This window comes from Tubulanus polymorphus, chromosome 8 (genome assembly GCF_964204645.1).
Source record: "Tubulanus polymorphus chromosome 8, tnTubPoly1.2, whole genome shotgun sequence".
Taxonomy (NCBI): Eukaryota; Metazoa; Nemertea; class Palaeonemertea; order Tubulaniformes; family Tubulanidae; genus Tubulanus; species Tubulanus polymorphus.
The window spans coordinates 5,682,507-5,700,350 of NC_134032.1; the positions used below are offsets into that span (position 1 = coordinate 5,682,507).

Consider the following 17,844-nt stretch of genomic DNA (forward strand, 5'->3'; position numbering starts at 1 on the left):
TTGTGTCCGGTCCAGGTGTCCATTATCCAAAAGAAATCTATTTCTGGCGTGAATAAAATGTTGACTATGTTGGTTTTCATATAATTGACGATGACTGTACGCGTCACCATGTTAAACGATTTATATGCAGTAAATATTGAAAAAACATACACTGCGGTGGCGCCAGCGGACGGACACCCGTACTGTAAATAAGTCGTATCTCGTATGTCATATGTCGTATCTCGTATGTTGCATCTCATATCTCGTATGTTATATCTCATATCTTGTATGTCGTCTGACGTCTTCATCGAATCAAACGCGTTGCTACTCAGATTTCAACCATTCTTTCGATCGGCTGCAATATGATTGCACTATTAATCTATTTCAAGAAAACTATTAATCTATTTCAAGAAAAATACGAATATGCTTGTAAAGAATTGCTAGCTTTGAGTTTCATAATTGAGCCCAATTAAAGAATGGGATTGAGTGTTGGGATAATTCGCTTGGTCATTAACTTGTGCAATTTGCCGGAAAACCATCGTTTTTACTACATTTACCGGTATTTTACTCTGTTCAAAAGGTCTTAATATTGAAAAGAGAAACTGGACCAGCCATCTATACAGCTTTTGATTTTACAAACAAGAACCTTATTAGTGTCTGATACACAGTACCCGGTACGAACCGCAGGATCAGGATCGTCTCTCTGTTGTGGAGACAACTGCATGCCGCCAGGGCTCCGTGGGAAAGTCGTCGGTTGCTTGACCCAGCTGCTTTCCCTTTCGAATCGAGTCGAAGACTTTCCAGCAATCATGTGTGAATAATTGTGAAATGGATTTAAAATTATGGTTATCTAGATTGCAACGTTTCACTTCTAGTGGTTGTATTGTCGACTTCACTCAGGACTTGCATGTTCTCGAGACAAATCCCAAAATTTCGATCAAGGACTCAACATTTTTCGGGTCGAATTCCAAATATAACATCTAACTTTCGCTTTTATTCTTGGTGACCCCAAAGAATCTGACAGCGAAAAAGAGGAAGAAATGGGAAAGAGGGACACGAAAAAATATGCTGGCTAATATAAAACGCGGAAAAGAAATCAATTAGACGCGTAGTTGGGTGTTTTATGGGTAGATGGCGACACTGTCGACGTTAGTGTAAATAAAATGGCGTCGAGTTTTCTCTCGTCGATCAGCGCTTTTTGGCAGCGAATAAAAATGGATTTAATGTGGGATTTGCGCTCGCTATCGGATATATAAAACCAATCTCGTCGGCGGGATTATTCGTGGATTAATTACAGGTAATCGAGAATTGATTCGGGGGCTGTTGACGGGTTTTAACGGGTAGGTTGGGCTGGTTTGTCGGGGTAGGGTTGGTGCTGCTCTCCACTCCAGCAGTATATTGAAAAGTATACAAAAAACTGCTGTGTGTGTGTGTGTGTGCGTGCGTGCGTGTGTAGTGGGTACGAAGAATGGTCGGCCATTTTTTTACGCAATCTGCTACTGGAGAACGATATGATTACAAGGGTTACAGTCTTGGGGGCTAGAAACCTAGGCTTTAGGGTTAGGCCTCTAGGGCCTACTACTGACAATTATCAAATTGAAGAAGAAAATTTGGGTAAGATTCAAGAATAGGGGACTAGTGGTTAGGATTAGGGTTAGGATTAGGGTTAGGGTTAGGTTTAGTTCCCTAATCATCATTAATTACTATATACATTACTATCATTATATATCATCATTATCAATTACTAATATTATCACTTAATTGATTACTATCACTACATATATATTGCTATAGTCCCCTATTCTTGAATCGCACCGGTGTCGGATCCAGGCCCAAATTTAAGGGGTAGCACTCATTCAAGAGGCCCCTCACCCACCACAGGGGCTCGTATCAGAGTTGTAGGTAATGTAATGCTCTGATGTGAGCCTATGTGCCCCCCACCAAGGGGTTTTTGGGGTGTTCCCCCCAGAAATTTGTTGAAATTAGAAGCCCTCTATTAGGCCTATAGCATCTGAGGCATTAAAATAGCAAAAAAGAATACCCTTGTCTGAATTTTAGGCAATAACAAAGGCCAACCACTTTTCAGTATTTAGGCCTACATTGCAATTTGAACGTGCCCTTTTTAGAATGTGATAGTTATTGAGTCATGTTTTTGAGCCAACTATTTTTGGAGCCCTTTTCTGAATTTTTGCTAATTTAATGTGCCCTTCTTGGCAATATAATCTGATAATGTGCCCTTTGGGTATTTCTGCAATTTAAATAGGCCTATGCCCTTTTAGAATATGTGATAGTCATTGAGTCGTGCCCTTTAGAGCACTTCTGTAATATGATTGAATGCACCCTTTTTTGGAATTCATTCTGCCCTGAGGGCGGCTTAACAGGATTTTTGAATCTATTTTTTTAGCCCTTTTCTGAATTTTTGGCAAATTAACGTGCCCTTTTTGACAATAAAATGTCCCCTTTTTGGCAATTGATTCAAATTCATTAGGGCATAGGCTATACCACAGACTTGCTCCGGATGTCGGATTTTGCGGGGGCTGTAGTGGGCCGGACAGTATTTTTACGAGAATTTTTTTAAAAGGGCACTTAACAAATTTAAAGGGTTGCACTTGTCGCAGGTCCCTGCAGGGGGCGGATCTCGAGGGGGTTCCGAATTGTATGAGGGCATTCACTGTTAGACAAGGGAGGGCACTTTCTACGTCAATTCACAGCAAAAAAGGGCACTTAAGATCAAACTTCAGGAGCACTTAACTACGCTAAATAATGCCAAACGAGGTTATTTTTAAGCCAAATCCATCGTTTAGGGGCATCTCTAAGGGGCACAGACAAAGTTTGACGTATTCCAGAACCATCGGAACCCCCCTGGATCTACCCTGCCCAGTATCCGCCCCGAAATGATTACTATTGCAGAGACAAAAGCATTTTTCGATAGACCTATGTCCATTTCCACTTGACTTGAGAGCACTTATCATCACGTGGCCTAGCTCGGTCAGTTTTGATGCACTCTTATTAGGAAGGACATGCAGTTGACCTAAAACATTGAAAGATAGGCCTATCCAAGTCTTCATTGAAAAGGGGTTAGAAAAATAAAAGTTACTCAGTGATTTGAAAGTTAAACAATAGGCCCTATGTTTCCATGCCTACAAAACTTTCAGTTGGTAGGCATGGAAACATAGGCCCCTATATTGTTTAACTTTCAAGACATGATGGAGTCACTTTTTCTGTTTTCAACCCCTTTCAATAAAGACTGCAATCCTTCAATACAGTAAAGAATGGATTAAAAAACGATATTTTAGGTCAACTTCCAGTCTTTTCTGGTTCTAATAGGCCTATGACCGTCCTATCACGATTGATGAATCACTATAGGCCTATCCGTGTTGAAGTGATGTAGAGAGAATCCCACAATGATAACAAAAAAGTCAGAAAATGTTACTTTGAGCTAGTAGTTTATTCTACGTTTCGACTTTATCCTAATAGTCATCTTCAGGAATAATATACTACAAAAATTATGAGATACAATCTAGAGACAAAAAGACTAATTCAAGTAATCAGAGATGATACAAACTTAAGGAAACTGTTTCTAACTGTTGTAACTGTTTCTACGTTAATTTTCCTTTAGTTTGTATCAAGTGTGATTACTTGGTTGATTTTTACATCGAAAAAATTACCTTTTTCATGAGTGGGTAAGTTAACTATTGAATAAGATCATAATAAAAATTTTGATGAATGGGCTATATGATCTCTAAAATCGGACTCAGTACTCTTTATCTAACCTTTTGTGGAAATAAATTTTCTTTTAGGCCTTCATGAGGCCTTTAAAGGCTATGTATTGGTAAAATTCAGAATGAGAAAATGCTGTAGGCCTAGGCCCTACATTTATTTAAACAAAATATCCACTTTGGAAGTTGAACAGTTCGAAAAGCTATAGGCGTGAAGGTATGGGCTTTATATTTATTTCAGTTGTGTCAATCACCCTGGAATTAACGATCACTTAGTGAATTAAGTAAGATTTAATTCTCACAAGGTTGAGAGTGAACAAAATAGTTTATTTGCATAAACATTTCTGCTCTTCGAATTGAATTACTGGAAGAATAAGTGAAGAAATCCCGCCTTTCGAATTAAATTAAGCCCTATACTGATATGATTTATAATTTTGAAACCACACGTTTCGGCTGTTGACTAACAGCCATCATTCCACCTGATGATGGCTGTTAGTCTACAGCCGAAGCGTTGTGGTTTCAAAATTATAAATTCTATTATTTCATTTATCAACAGTATACACGGATTATAGTGTTTACTTGATGACTATTGGAAGAATGTAACATTAAGGTTTTTAGCAATCTTCAAAGTCATATAGGCCTACTAATTATTGTTGAGCACTCTGAGTCCATGTTGTGATACATGAAGCCCACACATTGAATGACACGAGCGGATCTAGAAAAATGAATATATTTTTCATTTTTCTTGTAGATTTTTTATCATTGAGCTAACCCTATGTTTTTCAAATGAATGGCATGAAATTTCCTACTAGTTTTTTCGATCTCATTTTAGTCTTATTGGTTTTCTTGCAGGTTAGAAATTCTGTTCCTCAACAGACAAAATTGAGCCTTCATATGCATTCCAGAAGAAGGGTCACAGGTAATGGAAAATAAAAGGTTTTACCATTTTTTGTGGGGTCCTTTTCCCCTTAAAAGCTGCTCTATCCAATAATTCCATTCATGATTTTGGTCAAAATCAGGAACTTTCTTGTTTCACGGTTTACTGACACTTGACTAAATGCCACGTAACACTCATAGTTTTTGAAAATGTCCAAAAGTCACCACTTTCTTCAAAGTTTTGCTTCATAATTGACAGCTTTTTCTTCACTTGACTTCTAGCTTCTAGTGAAACAAATTTCTTATGCCTATGGTTTAGCCATGACATTTTCTACTAAAATTATATTCAAAATAGATTTGTCTGTGGGGTACCTAGATAGACATTGTACAACTATCATCATGTGGCCTCTAACAACATCTGTGTGACCTAGATATCATATTGAACTTTGCATATTAAAATCAGGGACCTGGATAGTAAATGAATGTATGTTGGACATTGTGTTCTATAAAGAGTGTACAGGCTATTAGTGTGTTGACCCTACATTTAACCACATGTCCAATATGGTACGCTGTGATAATGCCAGAGGTAAAAATGCCAAGTAAAAATGCCAGGGGTGTAAAAATGCCAGAGGAAATAATGCCAAGGGTTAATTGATTCAATGATCATAAGAAACAAGAGTATCAAAACTTATAAACTATTCATGGAAATTGTTGCGTTGATGTTATGAATTACAACAAACTAACTAGTCGAAAACTGTTTGAATTTGATCATAGGCCTACCTAGAAATATGCTTTATCAGAACTGTGTATTTAATATGTAAACTCTATGCATTCATTTGTTAATACTCATTAATTAAGAAATGTGTTATATATCATGACTATGTTCGCTTTTTGATTTCAATTATAAAACGATATGCGCATTAATTTTTTAATATCCAATAATCTAAAAATATGTTGTATCTCAAAATCATCTTGTGCAAATAAGAATATCAACAATTTAAATGAATTTCTTTGCTTATGTCAGACTTTATTTTTTTGATTTGTGATTCTCTTTATTTTATAAATATGTCATTCATTTTTAGCGAACCTATGGTTCGCTTTTGCTATCACTGGCTGATGACGTCATGCTTCCAATGCATTTGCCTATCGCGAAAAATTTCAGTTAAACCGGTGGCACCCTTTTTATCTAGATGGTCCTGAGATCTGATTTTTTTATCGGAGGTGTCATATAGTATCTATTTTACAATCTGAAAATTTCATAGAATTCTGAACTCTTGTTTTTGTGAAATAATCAAAAATATACCAAAATCGAAGCAAATTGCCGTTATTTTTGTATACATGCGTTTCTGTGAAATCAAAATGGACCTGGACTGCTAGTACTATAAAGTTTTGGGTGTTGTTCAAACATTTTAACATAATTTTAGCTGGAAAAACGTCTAGATTTACTTCCGGGCCGGTCTAAACACAGGGGTCTGACTCTCGCCTAACTCTCTAACAACGTGGCTCGACCTATGAGCTATCGTTTCTTGGATAGATCCAAGAAATATGGTAGCCTATTAGGAACATTTTTAAAATTCAAGTGTGGACAGAATTCGCCGAATGGTGGATTTTTATTTTAAATTCGAATCAATCGAGATCAAGGTTAAATTTTATTTCATAATATTTCAGTCGCAATGTTGACATATTGTTTCAACGGATCAAAGAGTTTTGGTTTCCTTGATTATATTTGTGAATGACCCGGATGCGTCTCCGTACACTAGAAACCACGCACTACCGCATTTCCTAGTCTAGAACCTAGCCGTTGTTCGGGAACCGTAGCAGGGAACCGTAACAACGACTGGTATTCAGACTACCGCATTTCCTGGTTTATTCACCCGTGTATTTCTGCTCATTGAAGGTAAGATATTCTATTAATAATGATTTTCATTGGTCCTTAGTGCCCCGAAAATGTCTACTACAGCAAGATGTTAGAACGGGACCGACGGACAGGATATCAATCCTCTTGTCTAGTATGACTCTGTGATTGCAATTCAATTCTCACTTCATTTTTATTGATCTTACGAATTGTTTTACAGATACCGGTACCCCAAGAATGAATCACCACCTCAACTCATTGAAGCAGGAATTATAGATTTAAAAAAAAAAACACGTTTCAACAATATTCTAAGACAAAACTTCTGATATGATTAGGCCTAGCTCCTATCCTATCTTTTGATATGAATGTCATTATCTGAAAATAAATATGGTTATTTAAAACAAGAGTTGCCGTTTGATTATAGTCGCTCCTTTGAAGGTTTGAAAGGCAATGTGTATATCGATTTTCCTCTTCCCATCTTGCCACCGGCCCTTGCAATAAGACCAGCGTCTAATCCATTTTAGACATGGGATATAACAAGTCTAAACTGCCTATTAGTTAATGGTCAGGTGAGCTACAAGACCATTGGTCTTTTATTTAATTTTTATGATCATAGGGTATATCTAAACTATGCATTCATTACGTAAAATCTAGTGTAATTAAAATATCAAGTCCAATGTTAGTATATTCTTTGTTTAAATTTCCTCATATTTCCTTCTGGCATTTTTACCTCTGGCATTTTAACCGATGGTATGGTTTTTCCTCTGGCATTTTTACTTCTGCCATTATAACCTATGGCATTTTTTTACCTCTGGCACTATTACCTGGATTCGACCAATATACCCCTTGAACAATTCAGTGGTGTTTATATCCCCGGGATGAAATCTTGTTGATGATAGACAAAGGGGGAACAGATGAAAAAATACCCCCCCAGTAAATATCCCTCCCCTGGTAACAATCCCCCAAATTTGATTTTACAGCAAAATATAATTAAATACGTCAATATTCTTATCTTGACAAACTTAGATAGTTTTCAAAAATTTAGAATTTTCCATGGTGTTTTTCACAATATTCACCTTGTGTAATCTGTGATTACTGAAGCTATGTGCGTAAGAATGATATTATTCTGTGACTTTCAACAAGCAACATGCAAAGAAAATGATATCGCAGTTTTGAAAATTTATATGAAGAAATCTAGTTTGGAAGTAATAGTAAAATATCTATGTACCCTGAATGTTGTAAAAAGTTTTATCTGATTTCATTTAGGTTTTATACTTAAGTTTGATAGAAAACTGAACTTCGAGGATTTTTACTTAAGCCCCGAACACACTATGCGATTTTATTCGCACAGCGTTTGCGATTACAGATTTTGCAGCAAAATTAGCTAAGAGTGTTCGGTCGGCTGCAGGCGATTTTCCTGTGCAATCTGTCGCATGCGAAACATGTTTGATATTTTCGCGGCGAATTTTATCACAGCGAAAAATTTCGCACAGTGTGTCCGTGAGATGCGAATTTCGCTGCAAACCACTCGAAATCGAACCAATCAATGACGAGCAACAACAACAACAATTTTAAGTTTCCTGGACCCAGCCATAGTTTTGATCACATGATCTGAACTCTGCATGAGGTCGCTAATAGCTGATCGCATAGGTGTGTCCGCTCCGCGCTGTGCGATAAATTCGCAGCAAAAACGCATAGTGGGTTCCGGCTTTACATTCGACATAGGCCTACAGTTCAATGATCTACTTAAAATAAAATCACAGGGCATGCATTACTATATGAAAACAAATGCACAACTGTTTCCTTTATCTGTCCCAGGTTCCTGAGTAGAAACTTAATTCCTAAAGTGGTCTCAATTCTTAATACTGGTCCTAAGTCCTTATATATTGGTCTATAGAACCAAAATGATCTTAAACACTGGTCTTAAGTTGTAAGGTTTGATAGGTTTTAGAACCAAAATATCTAAGATTGGTCTTAAGTTGTTAAATTGACTATAGAACTACTGAACTTAAGGTGGTTTTAAATCTAAAGCCATGACTATAGAACCGGCATCAGACTCTAGAGCTTTCCTTTGGGACTAGCAGGTGTAATTGCTGGTGCTGAGTTTCAAAGACTGGGTATCAAAATTTTATGAGAAATTATAAAGCTGAGAATTATTTTTGATGTGTGTCATTGGTACCAGATGAGAAAGAATGGATTGAAGTTCATTTTTGGACTTATTTATGAACTGGCCCCCTGGTCTACACACGAGGTCAGCTAACTCCGTTAGATTTTCGCATCATTTTCTGTGAGTAATTTTTCGCAGACGCAAAGCGGACATCGCTAATATTCCGGTGCTCTCCGTCGCCATGGTTACTGCTGGGCAGCTGTGTTTTCATGGCCACAAACGTGAAGAATAAATTATTGGCAGGGTTGACGGACTGTGTGAAGGGACAACTCTTGAATAAAATATCCCAATAGCTCCCTATATTGACCAACTTCCGGGTCTCCCAATAGTGAAGAATCTTCCAATACAGTCCCACAATGGGTCTGATCAGACTTTGTTCGAACATACTAAGATACTGAAAGGTTGATAGTTTTTTGGTAATGATTTGAATGAGAATGTAATACATGTAGACTATTGTTTATTTGTTTGTTTTGTTGTGTAGGGGTGAGCTGCGCAGCAATCCTGACGACACATTCTGGAGAGGTATGAGTGCGCTTAGCTGTCTGTTGACTGGGAAGGCGAAAGTCACTTCAGCTAAATCATCATCACAATTGTAAGTAATCACATGTTGACAGTAACTAGCACAAAAGGTGGAGTGCTCATCCCTGACTATGTATACGATGAGCCTGTTTTTTGGAACTGAATTCCACCACAGGCTATTGACCGTGTGCCGGGCTAACCCTGGTATCACAGGCTAAGACCAAGGGCCACTTCCATAGTCATGAATTAAGTCCAAAAGTGGTCTTAAGATCCTATTGGTCTTGAGTTGTTAGATGGGCTACAGAACTGAGTTGGTTTAGACTGCTCTTGAGTGTAAGATTGGCTTAAAAAGCTAAGATAGATTGGTCTTTAATTGAACTAAGATAATTGAACTAGGATAGTCTTAGACTGGTCATATGACTTAGAATCAAACCCTGGTGACAAGCTAAAACCACAGGCTTAATCAGGGGGCTGGTTTCACAGTCATGGTTTAGGCCTAAGAACAGTGTAAGGCTATCATAGTTCTGTAGCCATCTCGTCACAGGTGTAGTTGAATGCGATCTTCTATTTTGTGGTATGTTCCAGTCACAATCCGTATATCGGCTGCTTCATCTGTACTTGTGTAAGTCATGAGGACTTAGATTTGGGTTCTCCACCATCTGTAACCGGCTGGTCGGGGAACTAGCATTAAGACCAACGGTACAGGATTCCATTCATCAGGAACAACAAGGCAGTTAAACCTTATATGTACAATCTTTATTGCATCCCGGAATGAGAATGATAATCATAACTTTACATGTCTTTATATACAGAAATCATGAGTATAATGTGAGAACTAGGTGTCAGACAAGTTGTAGACATCAGGACTCACAAACTAACACCTAGTGACATGTTTGAGAGATGTAAATTAATTAATGATGAGCACTGACTAGAGCTAATTACTTTGAATACATTTTGAGAAGTCTGACATGTTGATTACGATAAAGCACATATTGATACTATATTCATTAGTAATATTACATTATTAGTACTATTATTATTATCATTATTATTAATAAAGCATTTCATATAGTAAGAGATATGAAATATTATGAACCATTCAATATGAAATTGTAGATATCTTTGATTATAGAATATGCAACTTATATCAGGGACAGGGTGACACAGGCTAAGACCAGTGTCAAAGTTTGTGATGGGATATCAGTACACACAGTTTGAGGGGACTGATGAACGGAGTATCTGTAGGCTGAGAGCTGCATGTGTCCCCCATCACTACAACAGCCATCTGTACCAGCAGCAGTGCAGCAGCAGCCAGTTGTCATAGTAACTGGATAGTGTGATTGTATAGGTATTGGTGTGGAGTGATAGTGGATCTGTGATGTTTCAGGGTTAACAGGGGGCGGCGGGAGTTGGAATGGAGAGAGCTCTCAGATATATTGTGTATCTCATACCAGTTCCAGGAGGTCAGGTTTTATAGATGCCATGATATAGAAACAATCCCACACACTAGGAAAGAAAACCAAATGTTTCCACAATATATGATGACTTGCAGGATGAAGTTGAAACAGTGAAAATGAATAGTTTTGGTCTCGTTTTTTCTCTGAATGTGGCATTTTTTTCTTGATCATAATTCATCAAGATTATTTTCGTAGATGGGTTAACTGAACCACTGGGTCAGGTTTTTATAGACATTGACTAACTTTAAAACATCAATTGAACTAGTTACAGTGTTCTGAATCCACCCAGTTCCATAGTTCTGAACACAGTTCTGGATCCAATTCTACAATTCTGAATCCAGTGCCACAGAGTTACCTCAGTTCTGGGCCTTGTTCCACAGTTCTGGATCTGGTTCTACTGTTCCCCATAGGTAGGCCTATTTATTAGAAAAGATGAATGAATACCCTGATATATATATATATATATATTTTAATATACATTTTAGCAAAAAGATGAATGAATACCCTGAAAGGTATTTTGCCTTAATGGACAATTCCTACTCATAATGAACCAGAATAAAAGCCATTTTTGCGAAATTCATTGTACTCGTTCATGCAGGCACTATTAGCCTATATACTAAGATGCAGTTGGTCAACACTTGACCAGAAGTTTTCTGGGTCAAATTTCTATAAAGCCACAGCTAGCATTCTCTAGGTGACCGCATTTTTGTAAAATGCCAGCGCTGCATGATACTTTCTGCGTAACCAGCCACTAACTAACTAATGAATGAAGTATTAGAAGCAGCTTTCAATGAACCAGCTTAGGTCTGAAGTTGTTAGGCAGGCCTGGGGGTGACCGGAAAGAATGGCCAAGCTATTTGCCTAGGAAAAAATGGCCACGGAAAAAAGGCCATGAAAGATTACATAGAAAACTAACCATCATTTCATTGTACAAGAAATCAAATGCATTGCTGTTTTGACATGTCTCTTTTTGAGATTATTAGACCTATTCCTGGATTAGTTTACTTGGTAAATTTTGATGAGCATATCTCACTTCGATGTTATCACTACACTACACCAGTTTGCTATATAAATTACCACACAATTTCAATGCACTTACCTTTGATAAGACAGTCTGTGCCCTAATAGCTTACTTAGTGCCCTAATAGCTTACTTAGTTGTTTTGAAATATTAATTAAGTCAATTTATTAAGTTTAAGTTAATCACTATTAATTTTATCCATTGCCCACTTGCATGATAGTACTTTATATATTCATTATATTTAATGAAATTAAATGTAAGTTCACCAAATTTCTGAACTCATTTTGTTTTTAGCCCCATGAAAAATAAATGATGTCATTAAATTGAAAGCTTAATTTTCCTTGGCCTTTTTTTCCTTGGCCATTTTTTCCTAGGCGAATACCTTGGCCATTCTTTCCAAGATAACTAGCTTGGTCATTTTAGCATTAGGCCCTTGTTTTACTATTAACATGTTTGAACAATAGGCAAATACTGCAAATTTCCTAGCCATGTTCTCTTTTAGCTAGGAGTATACACCATTAAGATTTATATGCATGTAGTATTGGGGTTATTTTTAACCTGGTACCAGTAGTAGAAGAACTACACTATAGAGTTTATTGTGTGAAGGTATGATGAACTTGTATTGACCTGAAAATACAGTGTTGTACGTGTACATGGATCAATGTACACACACACACACACACACACACACACAAACACGGGCACACACACACACACACACAGCTCAGAGTGCCAGGGGGCGGCTATAATACAAACAACAGATCCCCACACTATCATTTGCTCTATAGCTGTTGCTGGATTTTATAGGGCTTAATAGAGTCAGTGAAACTCGCTTTTAAAAGTTAACATTATGTTGACGACTTACATTTAGGCCTACGTAGTAAATTGAACTGAAAATATAATACAAATTCGGATTTAAACAACTTTAGTGTTGTGATCTCTAAGGGAATGGCCTTGAACACTTGAAGTTAATTGTGTTAGAAATATAAATTGGGACTAGAAAATAGAGCTGACTTTGGTAATGCGACGACTTACACTTAGTATGGGCTATTAAATTGAAAATTAGGAAATTAGAATTTCTGAAAATTAGGACTTAGAAATATAGACAACTTCAGTTAGGTATGTGACAAATAGTAAATTGATTGGAAATACGGTTACAAATTGGGACTCGCTAGATAGTGACGATTCTAGTAAGGTGATGAATTGTCTGTTAAATGACTTTTAACTGCGTTTGACTTGTTTTGATGATGTCATTGGTGCAATAGTATTTCATTTGGAGGCACCTTAAATCCGCTGGTTTATTCAAGAGATTTTCTGTGTAGGCCACATCAAACCGGTGACTCCAGTGAGTTTTGTTCGGTGTTCATCACGGTATGTAGTAATAATGCCAGAGGTAAATATGCCATTGGTAATAATGCCAGAAGTAAAAACGCCATATACATTATGAGGACACTACAAGACATGGTCTGCCTCCATAAATCGCCCTATGATGTCAAATTGTAAAGGCTGGCTTATGTCGACAAGCAACGCGACGCCTACCGACTCCTACCGACTCCTACCGACGCAACTGAGAGCAACCGCGATCGTAGCCCAGCTTATGTCGACTGCGCTCCGATTCGCAGCAACTGAGGCCGACTAGCGGGATATGAGATCCTCCCAGTTGCTTCCCTGCTTATGTCGGTTGCGATTACTAGCAACTGCAACGGCTCAAATGGTCACGTGATAAGCATTTTGAGAATAAATTTGAATTATTAGGAAATATATTTCTATTAGAAAAGCTATTTCTTTAAGACTTTGATCTTTCTGATTCTTTTTTTAATACAACGTGCTAGCGACATCTATAAAGATGGCCGCTCACACCATAATTCTACCAATTTCGTTTCTAGATCTTCGGTCCAGTCCGCTGCCGTGCTGAAGGTTTGGTTTACGTTTTGAACTACTTGAATTTGAAAGTTTATGACTAATTACGAATGACGCTAACTAGCGGTGATAATTTGTACTATATATATGCAGTCTCTCATTGGCTGGAACCTCTGCGCTCAGTTCCGTCGCGTCACAGATGAGCTTATGTCGGCTGCGATCGAAAGCAACTGCCGCCTACCGTAGGCCGGAGTAGAACATGGGCAACTAGCGGGATACGAGTCGGTAGGCGTCGCGTTGCCGTCGCAAGCCGGCTTATGTCGAACCGATTGAGGAGTAGGCCGCTAGTTGCCACTAATTGGCGATAAACCCAGTTGCGTCGGTAGGCGTCGCGTTGCTTGTCGACATAAGCCAGCCTGAAAGGGCTATTCGAAATGTATGACCTTGACATCACTAAAACACTTTCAATGATATCTGCCTCCATCAATCCTCATAGGCCTATGACATCAAGACATTTGCAGACAACGATGTCTGTCTCTGTAATTAATGTTGACATTTTGTTGAATATATAAGGCATGCGTAGAATGAAGACTTTGACCGAGTGTGCTTGATAACTATACCGAAACCTGGATACCAGTGACCCTGGTGTACATTTGATATATCATTGCCGTCATTGAGAGATTGAGAAAGAAAGAGAGTGACAAAGTGACAAAGGCAGAACAGATAAAGCACAAATACTGATAATACGCAGTGTACTGCAGGTCTAGATCGGGTGTTCGTAATCTGATTAGAAAATTGATTTGAATTTATTTATCAAAACTACATTTATGAATACTTGAATTACAAAATACATGTGTACGCTATATTTGTATTATTAAAAAACAATTGCAGTGGGAATTCAACAACAAAGTAAGCTCTCTCTTTTACTAACTTTCTAATAGCTAGGTATTGGATAGGCCTAGTTTAAAGTCCAACGTATGCGGTGCAGGGAAACACAGAAATACAGAATCAAACATGTTTGATCTCGGAGACATGGTTTCGTGAAACCTCTCATTTCTTGTGAACGTACATGACACAAGGGAACTGCTCGGAAAAGACATGTTCTGTCTCCCATATCCATGTTTTCCTGCATCATGTGTGTTTGGCTTTATTGTCTGGCAGAATACCTGAGCTTAATTTAAACATGTATAGGTATAGTCTAATTCATTCTCAGGATGCAAGATCCTCCATTGTCAGTATCCCACCACGTCACAGTTTTGCTTTGATTTAAGTTTCTTATCGAGAATCCACAGGAATGATAATAGAATGATAATAATAATAATAGTAATAATGATAATGATTGTCATTTATAAAGCGCAGTCGCGATAACGCAATATCTGTGTATGATGAATAAACACGAGAAATCCCACAATAAATTCAGCCAAAATGAGAAACTTGAATAAAGTACGCCTGATGATGGCTAATAGTCTTTAGCTGAAAGTTGCGCAAATATATACACTCTCCTATTCAAGTTTCTTGTTTTGGCTGTATTTATTGTGGGATTTCTCGCGTTAATATAGCGCAGGTATCCTAACCAGAGTCAGTTCAAATGCGCTCCAAATAATTAGTTTAATTACAAGCCCACGCTTGTTATTCGGAATATTGAATCGAAATAAACCGTTTTCATCCCTTTACGGTTAAGTTAACATGGTGAAAGTGGCTCTCCCTTACACTTTCTTTGAAAAACAAGGTCACATGTGCTTCAAGTGATGTAAATTGATAAGAAAAATGCACTTTTGATCATACAGCATGTTTTGATATAACAAGACGTGATTTACATGTGAACGTGCTATTTAGATGTGGGCAAAATTTTACTTGGGTCTGATCCAGGCCAATTTGACCCGGACCAAATCATCTGTGATGGCAACTTAAGTATTGCACTCTTAAGTTATGCACTGGTGAAATTTGACTCTGGTGTGGTCCGGGCCAGTATGCCACGAATCGACACGCCTCTTTGTGATCATTGGATATTGGGAATTTCATGAGTTGGTATCAAATATTGAGTATGAGTTTGTGAGTAGACTTCTGGGCCTCTTACTGTGGTTAAGACAATTACAGGATTAGAAACAGAATCTATTCATCAAAACTTAAAAGTTTCAGAGTATCAAGACTATCGTTAGGTGTCTGACTAGAGGGGGTCCAAAACTTAGTAATTTTTTGCTAGATGATTAAATTTAGTTTTAGATATTCCAGATTTTATATAGATAGTTTTAATTTCACCTTCCAGAAGAAAGCGATTAATTTAGAATGAATGCAAGGTCATGAGACTGGACAATTATAGTGTGAAGTTGAATAGATGATTACTGATTCTGTCTCTGTCTATTCACTGAACAATCATTCATGGAAGAAGCTGATTGCCTGAAATAGTAAATTACCATGTTCCTGTTCAGGGGAGGTCATCACCTGTTTCAATTGTTTATTAATGACTGGTCATTATCTGAAGTGGTTGCCATTATCTGAGTCTTGTTGTTTATTGATACTCATTGACTGACAACAGATGACCCACTGATTAGTGTGACCTTGACATTGAGCTCACAGACATGGCCTTTACCTTTGTACTACCCCATCTCATGTATCCTAGTGTTTTGATTGTTTACACTATTGTGAAAGTGACTAAAATTTCAACTGTGGTTTTGGAATGGGATGCTGTACTGTGGAATCAGATCCTGCATTGTGGAACTGGGTCCAGAACTAGAACTGTGTCAGGAACTGAAAAACTTAGTCCAGAACTGTAGAACTAGGCTCAGTACTGTGGAACTGGTTCCAGGATGGTACTGTGGAACACGATATGGGTGCCTAACTGTGGAGTTGGGTCCAGATCTGTGGAACTGTGTCCAGTAGGGTCCAGAATTGAGGTACTGGATTCTGAACTGTAGACCTTGCTCACTACAGTATTTAATTGACTTGATTCGTCTTCAGCCTAGATTTTGAAAGTGGTTCCCTATGTGGTTATCATAGAATATGTTCCCACCTGTTAAAATCCAGTGTGGTTTTCATGGTTTTTCATTTAATCTAGTTTGGTATCCTGTGTAGTGCGAGTACACATAGGCATGTTCCTTTGAAAATCTTCATGTCCAGCTAATTGTTTAAGGTTTGCTTAGGATTTTTGTCCAGCTTGAAAATTATCATAGGCCTCACAGAAGATTTGGACGGAGAATGAAATGCTCTTCGCAGAGAGTTAGACCCTAACTGTTGGATCAACATAGCTCCTCTTCTTTTCAGATAGTTTAAGCGTAGTTATTGGAACTGAGCCCCTAATCTAAAATCACTACCCTCTTGAGCACCCTCTCCCCTCCCATTATAACTGGTTAAATCAAGATTTTAATCAGCTATTCACATCTGATCGTCAAATATCGACATCGAAGGCCAAGGTCATTGTGACTATCGACACTGACCAAAACTTGGCAGCTGTAATTAACAATGAGATCTATTTATAATCGAAATCAACATCAGTTACTGGAACTGCACACCTTGACCTCGACCTTCGCCTGAATTATAATCGGGGTAGACGTATTGAGTAGACCAAGTCCAAGGCCATTGTGGTGAGCTCATGTGGTCGATATGGATATCAATTGCTTAGATTGATTATCAGTGACCATTATAACTACTCAAGACTAACCACTGACCACAGCTCACTGACCACAACTTAGGTTAACCACATTTAAGACTGGCCACTGACCATAAGTACGATTGACCACTTGCTCCAGCCAATCGTTAGCTACGGCTGCTGTTAGTAGCCATGTGCTAAACCCAGAAGAAGATGCATGCTTATAGAAGGCCAGATGCTAAACCAATCGATACTGATACTGGTTTGTTAGCTAAATGTGTGGCTTGTTTCCTACAGTCACGACCCAATACCACAGTTGTGTGCTTTTGACTCTGGATCTCTTCCACACTTATGTTGGCTTAATTTAATTCTGAATCCAGTTACACAGTTGTGTGGGTTTTATTTGACTGGATCCAGTTCCACATTGTGTGCATCTGATTTTGCTCAATTATGTCTAGTATTAATAATTCCCTACAATATCTCTCAAACACTGTTTATTTACCTTGACCACCTGGGTGACCTAAGTGACTGATGCTGTACTAGGTGGTAGACAATAGCTCCACTGCTGCTTGGATCCGAGCCAATACTATTGACCATCACTAGTTCACCACTGCCACTGACGCAGTTCCAAGTAAAGCCATACTTTAATAAGTAAACCACCAGTCACCTTGACCTAATGGCAGTATATGATAATACTAGTAATTGGTCAGTTTCTGTAGCTGTCTGTAGAAATTCATGTTACTTCTTGGTACCGTGTTTACGCCGCTGGTATTGACTGGAATAAAACTATCAGTTCCTTCTCATTG

At 38.0% G+C, this 17,844-nt stretch overlaps 1 protein-coding gene across 9 annotated transcripts in view; it reads left to right on the top strand.

The window, feature by feature from the left end:
- The first annotated feature begins 1,148 nt into the window (after nucleotides 1–1,148).
- LOC141910208 (uncharacterized) overlaps nucleotides 1,149–17,844 on the top strand; it is an 86,978-nt gene continuing 70,282 nt past the window's right edge. For 7 of the 9 annotated variants that reach the window (XM_074800919.1, XM_074800924.1, XM_074800923.1 and 4 more), the window contains exons 1-3: nucleotides 1,152–1,276; nucleotides 4,551–4,617; nucleotides 9,078–9,188. In XM_074800919.1, the coding sequence (XP_074657020.1) occupies nucleotides 9,121–9,188 (68 nt within the window). In that variant the 5' untranslated portion in view covers nucleotides 1,152–1,276; nucleotides 4,551–4,617; nucleotides 9,078–9,120. Of the gene's footprint in view, nucleotides 1,277–3,598; nucleotides 3,663–4,550; nucleotides 4,618–9,077; nucleotides 9,189–17,844 lie in introns of all 9 variants that reach the window. The other 2 variants (XM_074800920.1, XM_074800921.1) reach the window with 2 other exon arrangements.